At 49.7% G+C, this 11,324-nt stretch overlaps 1 protein-coding gene across 1 annotated transcript; it reads right to left on the reverse strand.

Annotated features, from left to right (window-relative positions):
- Window positions 1-448: 448 nt before the first annotated feature.
- SRSF6 (serine and arginine rich splicing factor 6) lies at window positions 449-4,311 on the reverse strand. The gene is made up of 6 exons (XM_066330472.1): window positions 4,001-4,311; window positions 3,657-3,805; window positions 2,258-2,385; window positions 1,884-2,092; window positions 1,259-1,348; window positions 449-1,143 (listed from the first exon to the last, which is right to left on the reverse strand). Exons 1-6 carry the CDS (start codon window positions 4,105-4,107, stop codon window positions 780-782), a joined length of 1,047 nt encoding a protein of 348 aa, XP_066186569.1. The 5' UTR covers window positions 4,108-4,311; the 3' UTR covers window positions 449-779.
- Between the last annotated feature and the right edge of the window lie 7,013 nt (window positions 4,312-11,324).

Consider the following 11,324-nt stretch of genomic DNA (forward strand, 5'->3'; position numbering starts at 1 on the left):
ACAGGATACTAATGACTTGGACCACAGCCAAGAGACACCTTCGTGTCTGACAACAGTGACACTTGAGATTCAAGCAAGAAACGTCAAAAAGCTTTTATTCTTTCAAGTCTGGAACAAAGGGGTTTTCAGCAATACTGTAGAATACAGGTTCCAGAGTACCTGTTATCTTTAATACAGTCTCAGTATGGGGGGGAATGTTTTTTTGGCAAGTCAAGGTACAACATTAGTCCTCCAACTTGAGTTTATTGCTGGTCTAAAATCTTTCTAGTACTGTTACTGGTTTATACAGTTTGCCACGTGCTTCCAAAATCAAGATAAACTATGTGATCTGCCCAGCAAGGCAATCCTGCCTTTGGCAGCAAGCTGAAACTTATGAAACTAATGACATCCATAGTTCTAATGCCATGAGAAAAAAAAGGAAAGAAAAGATACTTTCAAAAAGCCCATATTTAAGCCTGTTTATATTCAGTTTATTTTTAATATAAAAACCACTTTGCATTTAAGAGTAGTTAAGTTACTCCTGCAGAAATGCTATAAAATCAAACTTTCAGCTCAATTTCTACAAAAGGGGGACTCTTCCTGCTTTGTACCACCATCCCACCCAGTATTGCCAAATCTGGGATACAAACGAAACCTTTATGCCTTATGACGTAGTTCTTAGGCCATTCACTCCTGCAAGAGAAAAAAACCAACTTCTGAAGTACTAACATAACACTAATGGCCTGACAGGTAGGAAAATGTTCCGTAATAGTGTGCAAGGTGTGAGGAGAGTTCTAGTCCTAATCTCTTGAACTGGATCTCGATCGGGAGCGGGACTTTGAGCGAGACCTGGAGCGGGACCTGGAGGCGGCTCTTTTGGGTGGTGACTCGGAGCGAGCCTTGGCAGACGGCTGCTGCTGCGGAGAGTTGGAGCGAGACCTGCTCCTGGACCTGGACTTAGACTTAACATCCCCTTTACCATTTTCTTTGGGAGATCGAGACCTGGACCTGGATCTGGATCGGGACTTCTCAGACTTCTCCTTGGATCTGCTGTGCGAGCGTGAACCCCTGTCAGACTTGGGTTTGGATTTGCTCTTTGATCTGGACTTCCTGCTTTTGGATCGGGAACGGGAGCGGTCTTTGCTTCGTGACCTGGATTTAGATCTTTCAAAGAGAGAGACAGTTCATTCTGCATGACCTGCAGTGCAATTCCAGCAGCTGTAAACATCTATCAGCAAGGGAATTCCTGCATTGGCTGAATCAACTCTGGGGCACTTACCGGGAACGGCTTTTGGAGACACTACGAGACCTGCTGCGGCTGCTCCGACTTCTCCGACTTCTGCTTCTAGACCGTCTCCTGGATCGTGACCTGCAGATATTTAAACCATCATTCCCTGTCTCTTTGCCTGGTTGTGCCCTCCCTCATCAAGTATAGGATGGAAGGGATCTAAAGATCACCTTGTTCCACCCCACGACATGGGCATGGAACATCTTCCACTAGCCCAGGTTGCTCCAAGCCCCATCCTTGGACACTTCCAAAGATGGGGCAGGCACAGATTCTCTGAGAAATTCATCCTCACAGGGAAGAATCTTCCTGAATGCATCTAATACATTGTGCTATCTAATACCATAATCTAACAGAGAAAAGCTGCTACAGAACTTCTCAAGAGCAAGGGTTGTACCACCAGGATGGGTTCAACAGACTGTCAGTGAAAAACATCTGAGGTTTCACATGTGAAAAACTGCTCAAACCTGGCTTTGCTGTACAATGTAAAAATACTTCCTTCTACACTGAGGCCTCCTCCTATTCCTAAACCATCAGCTGAAGGTAACTGCTGCAGGTAGGGTACCCATCCTCACGTAACCAGTTTCTGCTGCAGTGACCAGCTTGTCCCCCGAGTTACCTGGACCTGCTGCCAGAGTAGGATCTCCTGTGGCTGGAGCGTGGCTTGTCCTCCACCAGCCTGATCTTCCTGCCGTTTATCTCTGTGCCATCCAGCTTGTCCAGGGCACGCTTCATGTCCGAGTATGACCGGAACTCGATCACTCCTTCGTTTGTACGTTCTTTGTGGGCATCTGCATAGGTCACCTCCCCAGCCTGCCTCATGAAATCCTGCAGGGAGCACGGCAGTTACAGAACAGGGGGCTCTGCCAGCAGCACTCAATGCACACAAACACTTCTTAATTATTCTACTGCCACAAAATCAACATTGCTATTAAAGGAAGCTATTGCTTCCTGATATTCACAACAGGCTCCACACAGAACATCAATACCTACTTTTAAATCCTGCCAACTACAGCGACTGGAAAGGTTCTCAACAATCAGCCTGAACTCTGTACGAACGGGCGGTCCGTATTTATCTCGTCCCGATTGTCTCCGACTGCTATATCCGCCACCACCCCCACCTTGATTGTACAAAGAAACAAAGTTAGGTCGTCTCCTAGCACGAAGGAAGCTCAATGTTCTGAAAAGTTAGTTTAACAGTCATATTTACTGGAGTAGGACTTTATTTCGCTAAGCCTCCAATAAACTTTGCAATTTTGCCATGATCTATATTAATGGCAAATCAAACAGACTAAAATCCTACAAGTCTGTGCTCCTAAGATCTGTTAGAGAGTGACTGCTCCTTATTAGATTCACCTTGCTAAGTTTTATTTTACAGAACATTGTAAAATATAAAACTTAACTGATTACATGCATTTCTACATTTTACAAAAACGTTTACTAGTTACACTAAGTACTTACATCACAGTATGAGGTTTTTGGTGGTGGTTTGGCCACAAAACACGCAAGGTAACAGTCACCTAGTTCAGTTTAACCAGTTTTGTCTAACCCTTGGAATCCTCACCATCACCCTGCGTCTAATGGCAAAAGGCTGCTGTCGTCATGGCTTCCGGTAAGGTCAGCCAAAGGGTCATAGGGCAAGGGTCACACAATGTATGGAAAAGCCATGGCCAGGAAAGGCAGTCATCTTAGCCTCAGTGGACACAGCCTCAGCCCCACTGGTCACTTTTAAATTGAAACATCAAGGACTTGTTAAAAAGTTTGAATTGAACATGCAACAATTTTAAAACAACATACATTTGATTTTTTTAAAAAGACAGAAACCCACCCCCCAACACCACGTTTCCAAACACCACCGAAAAATCAACCTTCGTACTTTTAATTACAGTACTAGGTCGTTCAAGCTCTACACAGCTCAGCTCAAGAAGCTACAAGAGTGAGCTGAGCACAGAAATATTAACAATATCCCCCCTTCAGCACAACAAATTCCTGCTCCATAACCTCCCCCCGCCCCTCCCATATATCCAACTGAATTAATCACATGAACGTTCACAGCTCAGCGATCCTCCCCCAGTTACACAACGATATTTATACACTAACATAACTGATGCAACATCGCTGTCACATCTAAACGCTCCCAAGAATACTGGAGCCGTTAATGAGAAGAGCAAACCCTTTCTAGAAGGCCACGATTTGGCAGCCAGAACCGCTCCGGGATACCCGAGGGCGCCGCTAGTGCGGGGGAAAACGCTGCTGCGCCAGCGGTGCACCGGGTATCCCCCGCTACCGAAACCCCCCGGCCCCAGGGCTCCGTGCCAGCCGAGCCCTGCCCGCCCCCGGCCCTGCCCGACGCCGCCCCGAGCCCCGCGGGGAGGGACGGGCCCGGACTCACTGCGGCTGCTGTAGCTGTAGCCGTCCCTGTCGCGGCGGGGGCCGCGGGCGTGCTCCACGATAACCCGCTCCCCGCACAGGTCCTTCCCGTTCAGCTCGTACACGGCATCGTCGGCGTCGCGGGAGTCCTCGAACTCCACGAAGCCGTAGCTGGGCAGAGCAGAGGGGCGCGGTCAGGCAGCGGCGGGGCACAGTGTCACGGCCCGCGGTCCTTGTCGCGCTCCCGGCTCCGCTCCCCCCACGGCCGCCATCTTGCGCCGGCGCCACGCGGCAGCGGCCGCGACATGGACGGGCCCGGCCGAGCCCGGGGCTCTCGGAAGGGGCGGACGGACGAACGGCGCTCACCCGTTTTTGAGATCGACCTCGAGCAGGCGGCCGTAGCCGCTGAAGAAGCGCTGGATGTCCTTCTCCCGGACGTGGTAGCTCAGACGGCCGATATAGACGCGCGGCATGTCCGCGGCGGGGGGAAGGGAGGAGGGGAGGAAGAGGAAAGGAGAGGAGAGGAAGGGGAAGGAAGAGAAAAAAGAAAGAGGGAGGGAGAGAGACAGAGAAAAAGCGAGAGCGCTAGCGGCGCGAGGGGCGGAGGCGCTGCGGGCCCGCTCCGAACGGCCGGGCCTGGCGCACCACAATGGCGCCCGCCACTCGCCGCCGCTTTTATACCAGGAGGCGGGGCCCGCCAACGTCATCGCGCCGCCGCGCGCGCTCGGGGGAGGGGCGGTGGTTGGGCGCCGCGCGCACGCGGAGGGACGCGGGATCTGCGCATGCGCCGGCAGCGCGCCGTGTGTCACGTGCTCAGCCCCACAGAGCCCCGGGCGGAGCCCTCAGAGCGCCGGGATCGGCCGTGCGGGAGGGCCGCGGGGGCAGTCTGAGGGAGCTACATCTCTCAAGTCTCAGTTTTTTCTTTAATTAGAGCTTGATTTGCGTAGTGCGACAGGCAGTGGTTGTTCCACAGATCTTTGCACCTGTTACGGTGGGAAGGGCTTGGATCATTTCACAAATTCGTGAAGTGTTTTCTGTGTGCAGTTACAGCAACTAATTTACAAGTTGCTGTATTATATTTTTCCTATGATGTACAGCTATATTTTGACTTGAAGGTAAATTTTGCCATTACGCATCTCTGTGTAGAAAATTCAAAAAGCCTTTTTTGAGTCTCGAGTAGCCCAACACAGAGAGGAACAACAATACAAAAGATATATCTTGCCCCTGAGCCTACTAAAATAAAAGCTCTCCTGGAAGTGTTGGGATGTAGCTCACACTCAGGATTTTCCATGTTTAGCTGTTCTGTTGGAGAATAAACTCTGAAGCACCAGAGGCTTCTCAGAATCTGGTAGGTGGGAAAACTGTTCATTAGTAATGTGTCTGAGCCTCTCCTCTGGGCAGCAACACCATTGCACTGAGTGGGGCTTACACAGAACTAAAGGATGAATTCTACCAGATACTTGAAATGTAAAAAACCCCATTATTTAAGTAATTTGTGTCTCCTTTGGGATAACTGCAGCTTGTAGTGCCTCATCCCAAGGATCCTCTCCCCACCATGGCTGAGTTCTGTTGTTTACCCGCTCTTGTTCTCCCCAGGAAATTACTCCCTGGCACAAATTTAAAAACCCTTGATAGGGGCATTCACTAGAATTGTCTGCGGCGCTGCCTGTAAGACACACTGGAAACAGCCAGTGAAGGCAGTGCCCGGTGAAGGCAGTGTGAAGGCCTGGACTAAAGTTCAAGGATAAGGAGGAAAACAGCCTGTTTTTAAGGACTTCCCTGCAGGTGGATGCTCTTCAGGACCAGAGCCCTGAGAACTGCCTTTTTCCAAATATTTGCCCTTCAGTGCTGTTTTCACAGCCCATAAAAGCTGTTCCAACAGGGAAAAATAAATTCTTGGCAAAAGTGCTATCCATGCAAGCTCTGAGCTCTGAGCCCTCAGCTGATGTCTGCATCAGGACTTTTTCTGGGGAGAATCATCCCTGTGCTGTGCCATTCCCTGGAGGTGGATGGAATGCAGCCTGTTCAGCTCAGGGATGTACAGAATGGGAATAATCACAGGCCTTGTGCTTCCCAGATGGTTTTTGTGCATGCAGAGAACTGAGTTTTGGCCCTGCCCACGCTGGGACCACACGTGGTGGCAAACAAAAGTACATGAGGGAATTGGTTCTCCTGTAATGAGACAACCTGACAAACTCTTCCAAAAGCAAAGTCAAGTTAAAAAAATCCCCAAACCAATGGGCAACAAAGCAAGACTGAAGTGAGACAGATCAGGAAAAAGACAAACAGCACTAGGAATGCATTTGCTGCATCAGGAAGTGTCTAGATGTGAAAAGGAGACACAATTCCTTGCTTCCGGCTGGTGTGTGAGCAGATCCAGCAGGATCTCGGCACAGGCACCTCCCTGAGGCTGGGCCAGCACAGCTCCCAGAGCAGCTCCACAGGTGAGCCAGGGCCTCCACAGCCAGAGCCCCTTACTCCAAAGCATCAGTGCCTGGGCCCGTGTGCTCTTTGGAATATACGGAGGATGTGACACACGGGATGAGGAGTCCGTGTCCCACGGGTTGTTGTGTCTTTCAGCCTTCAAGGGCCCTGATAATGTGAGGGCTGTCTCTGGCTGTCTGAAGGCCCTTGGCAGGTGGCTACAGAGTGAGATTTGCTGAGGCCACAAAGGAGAAAGGATTCATTTTAAGATCTCATCCTTTTGTTTTGTTTTTCCATTTCTCTTCTTGAGAAGGAATCAAGAGTCTTCAAGGTGCCTCCTCACTTGGTACCACATCTTCCTCTAGTGCCCTCTGAAGCCATTTGCAAATTTTTCCTTCTCACATCCTCTGCCATTTTTTCAGTTTTTGTCCCCCACAATCAGTGATGTGATTTTCGCATTGTTTGTTCTTCCTCTAGCCTTCTCCCACCTTGGTCTTGGATTAGGACCAGCCTGGGGCCCAGGTGAATGGCAAAACCTCCCTCTATTCCAAGGCCATTTAGGGAGCTCTCCAGCCAGCCTTGCCTGTAATTAGGATGGCCTTATCCTTGTGTTGTTTTATTCCTCTTCTTTTGGTCTCTTGGAAGTCCTGGAAGACAAGAACTGGTTGTAAAATAGCGACACAGTGACCAGAGGTGAACCTCATCTCTCCCACAGTCCAGGCAGGCTAGAAAAGATTTCTCAAAGCAGATGCAGATAAGAGCCAATTATCTTCTCCATCCTTCCGGATCAGTGCCTGACCTCTCTCTGTTGTGCCTTGTCATTTTTACACCCTTGATTGGCAGTCCTGTTCCTGATGCCCACAAGCACACAGCAGGCTCAGCCCTGAATCCAGAGGGATGTGTGCTCCTGGGATTCAGGATAAACCCCCAAACCTGTGAGTTTTATGGTTTGATTGACCAAATCAATTGATTGACACAATCAAATTGTGCAGCTGGAGCTGCACGACTGCAACTCTGTAGTTCAAGCCTTTGTTCTTTTTCCCTGGGCACTTTAAGAGAAATGAAGACAGACGAGTATTGTGGTGCTTCTGTGCCACAGTGGAAGAAGGGGAGGAGTGTCAGAAGAAAAAACATTCATCTTTTTCCCTCTTAAGAGCAAAAGGCTCTGATCTCTCAGTACAAGGGTTCAAATCTGTAATTAATCATAATCTGTGACATGAAGCAGAGTTCTTGTAACCTTCTACAGGCCTTTTATTGTTAGTCCAATATAAATATCAAGGTAATTTCTCTTGTTGGGACCTAATATTTGGCTTCTGATTATTTCCTATAATCTGTTGTCAGAGGAGCCCTCAGTGTGAAATTCATGTCCTTTCTCCAGCCATGCCAGCAGCAGGTGTGGCCATATGTGAGTGGCTCATGAAAAGAGTCTAAAGTATGCAAATTATGAATTTATTATCCACCAGCTGTGTGTTGCAAAACTGGTGTCTCAGGATGCTGCTGTCAAATGTCTGAGTGTTTCTGTTGCTCTTCCCTCTCCCCATTCTTGTAACACTTCTCTGATGGGGAACTCAGTTCTGAATCTGGGGCCTGCTCCAGAGGCAAAATGGGCAGGTTTACTCCCAGGTAGCTCCTCTTGGGGAGCCGATAGACACTGACACCAGAAGGATTCCCCTGCAAAACGGCCCAACTCAGTTCAGGTGTTCCTGGGAGCTGGGTGCTTCACTATTGGGGTCATTCCCAGCATCCCTGGCTGTCTCACCTTCACCTTCTTTGTGTTTGTGGGGGATGGAGGGAGAGCAGAAGGCAGGAGGTCTCCCTGTGGCACCTGAAAGTGTGGCCCTGCCTACAAGGGTCCCTTCTTCTTGCACATGGGTTTTTCTGTCCAAAACTGAGGATCGGAGCATTGCAGGGGACAATGTTCTCTTCCATAGGATGGAGACAAGAAAGCAAAGGGACAAAGAAGTGATGTCTCAGAGACAGGCCACGGCAAATCAGTGAGTTTCAAATGAGTGATTTCCTATGGATTTTTAGTTCTCCAGCTGCAATTCCTAAGGATTTTAAGTCCTCTGCCCTGTTAAAACATGAAAAGCTATTGGTATCCAGTCATGGCACAAACTAAAACTGCCTCTCAGTTGGGCGGGGCATGGGTGATGTTATCAACTCCCAGGAGCTGATCAAGCAGTTCATCCATCTGCTGTGCCTTAGCACCTCCTTTAGAAGCCATCCCAGCCACTGACTCCTGGGTTATGATCAAAATGGGACCCCCTGACATATAAAAAGAACTGCTGAACCGACTGTGGCTGTTTCTGTGCAGCACTGCTGGAATGAGATTTTTTCCCACTGTTTCCTTTGCAAAATGTGAGGGAATGTCCTCATATGCCTTGTGGGTCCCCTCTGGGCTTGGTCTTTGAAGTGGCCAGTGCAGGAGAGCAGCCAAGCACAGATGCACATGGACTGTGCTGGCTCTCCTGCTCTCTCTTCTGCCAATGGAAGCTCCCCCATGGTCCCTCCACGTGAGCAGGGGCTCCCAGCATGGCTCAGAGTGGGTGTTGGTACAGATAGAGCTCACACGTGCTAAGGGAAATGGATATCCTTGGGCTCTGAAAGTGTTTGTTCCTCTGCCCAGTGGCACCAGCTGATGTTTTGTGGGCTTATTGCATCTCCAACATGGTCACTGACTCCAGCCAAAATTCTTTCTGTACTCCAGGTAGAGGAGGGCAGGAGGTCCTGCCTGCCCCTGAGAAGGCCACAGGAGGAATGCTATCAATTCTGTGGCCACAAAAAGCACTAATTGCACTCTGAACCCAGATTTCTCATTCAGGTTGGGGACTTTATGAAAGCGCTGTCGTCTCAGCTTCTGCTATGGGTACTTACAGAAAATCAGTTGATCTCTCCACGTGGAGTGATAGACATTGTGCTGCTTTTAACCCTCCTCACAGTCACTGGTGTAGGCTGTGCTTGGGATCTTTGCTGGAAACAGTCCTGATAACTCAGGGGTGTTCTAGTTACTGAGCAGGGCTGCCACAGCCAGAGCTGTTCTGCTCCTCAGTCCACCAGCAAGAGGAGTGCATGAGGAGTCAGGGGGGGCACACATTGGGGACAGCTGAGCACAGCTGACACCAGGGACATCAAAGACGCATATAAAGCCAGGGAAAAAGGAGAAAGTGGGGGATATTCAGAGTGATGATGATTGCCCAAGTCCCTGTTACTATGATGGAGCCTGGCTGTCCTGGGCATGGCTGAGCACCTCCCTGCCCATGGGAAGTGGGGAATTAATCCCTCGGTTTGCTTTGCCCATGTGTGCAGCAGCCCACAAGAATCCTTTTTGGTCCTTGCTGTAGGGCTCCAAGCCTTCAAGATAGTGGCAGCTTTGATTGGAATGTGCTGGGTGCAATCTATAGGTGTGAGTGCTGTTGAGCTGTTAATTGGCAGCTCCTGTGCTTGCTGGGGTCTCAGCTCACTGTCAGATTGCAGTCCTGTGCTTATTAGTGGCAGGTTTTGAAGTTCCCTTGCTGGCCGTGGTGCCGATCATCTCACTGTGCTGTGCCTGGGAACACCTGGATAACAGCCAGGGTGATGTAGTACTGCTGCTGTGTCTGTGCTGTGCTGGCTGGACAGACTGGGGCTCCAGCTGAGCTCCAGTCAGAGGAACTGGGACCTGGGATGAGCCTGTGCAGGAGCAGGTTCTCTCCTAAAGGAGCTGGGACCTGAGGATGAGTCCACACAAGAGCAGGAACCTGAAGTGTCTGATAACTCCACACCAGGGCAGCTATTTCTGGAAGTGTCTGGCTGTGATCATGTTCATCCTGCCAATGCTCTACTTCCAAGGGGACTGTGGCCCAAGGATAAATCCGAGCTGGAGAAGAGACATCTCAGGGCATCTGGTGCTGTGGGATAACTCCATGCTGCAGCAGGGAACATCCGTGGCTGTGCATGAATCTGTGCTGGAGCATCTGAAACTGTGTGGCCATGGATTAGCACACACAGAGGGATGAAAGCCGGGGTAGGGCCACTCCCAAAGGGAATGTGGCTATGAATAATGCCATGCTGGAGAAGCTGTGTCTCTGAAGGTGTTGTGGCCCCTGTATGAGGCCACACTGGAGCAGGTGCTACTCAAGAGCTCTGTGGCTCTGGATAAGTCTGTGCCACAGCAGGTATATCCTGTGGAGACTGTGGCTCACGGATAAAGCGCCACTTGGAGCAGGGACATCCCTAAGGGACTGCAGTCTGTGATTAAATCCAAGCTGGAACAGGGGCAGGGAAGGAAGAAAGAGCTCACTGCACTGTTAAACCAAATAATCAGGTCCAAAGAGGTGGAGATTGTAATGGAAATATCTTTAAATTGTTGTAACCCAGGATTTGAGCTGCAGGTTATGGGGATTGCTACAGCAGGAGCCACCTGAACCAGTGGAGAACCACAAGAAGCAGTTGCAGGGCAGCAGTGACCTGACCTGGGCTGCCTTTGGTGCCCAGGAGCTCCCCACAAACACCACTTCTCCAGCCCTGAGTGACCACCATGCCTTGGAGTCCGAAGGCATGGACTAAATGAACGGAATGCTCACTTTGTAGACATTTGTGGACATTTTACACAGTGGTCCAAAGACTAGGGAAATGATACCTGTGTATTATATCAAAAGATGGGAAGTGGGCTGGTGATTAATGTGGTTGTGTGGATACTGCGGGACCTGAGCATGACATAAATGGTATGGAATAAATGGTGGAATATACTTGTTTTGACTGGGATAGAGTGATTTTTCTTCCCAGAAGCTGGTACAAGGCTGTGTTTTGAATTTGTTCTGAAAACAGTCTTGATATCACAGGGATGTTTTAGTTGTTGTTGAGCAGGGCTGGTACAGCCAGGGGCTGTTCTGCTCCTCACTCTGGTGATGTTACTGTGATGGAGCCTGGCTGTCCTGGGCATGGCTGAGCCTGCCCTGGGGAAGTGGGGAGTGAATTCCTTGGTTTGTTTTACTTGTGTATGTGTGGATTTTACTTCCCTATCAAACTGTTCTTATCTCAACCCATGAGGTTTTTTTCTTGCTTTTGATTCTCTCCTCTGTCCCACTGGGGTGAGCTAGTGGCTGTGCAGGGCTGAGCTACCAGCTGGGACTAAACCACAAAAGAAAAGTCACAGAACATGTGGGAAACCTCTGCCTGAGCTTGGACTAAAAACTGATGTGTCCAAGCCCAAACTCCCCAGCCTCTGCTGCCTTACAAGGATATAAAAGATGAGTGATATTTTTGTATGTAAATTCTATGCAGGTCT

Source organism: Sylvia atricapilla, chromosome 16, assembly GCF_009819655.1.
Source record: "Sylvia atricapilla isolate bSylAtr1 chromosome 16, bSylAtr1.pri, whole genome shotgun sequence".
NCBI classification, from domain to species: Eukaryota; Metazoa; Chordata; class Aves; order Passeriformes; family Sylviidae; genus Sylvia; species Sylvia atricapilla.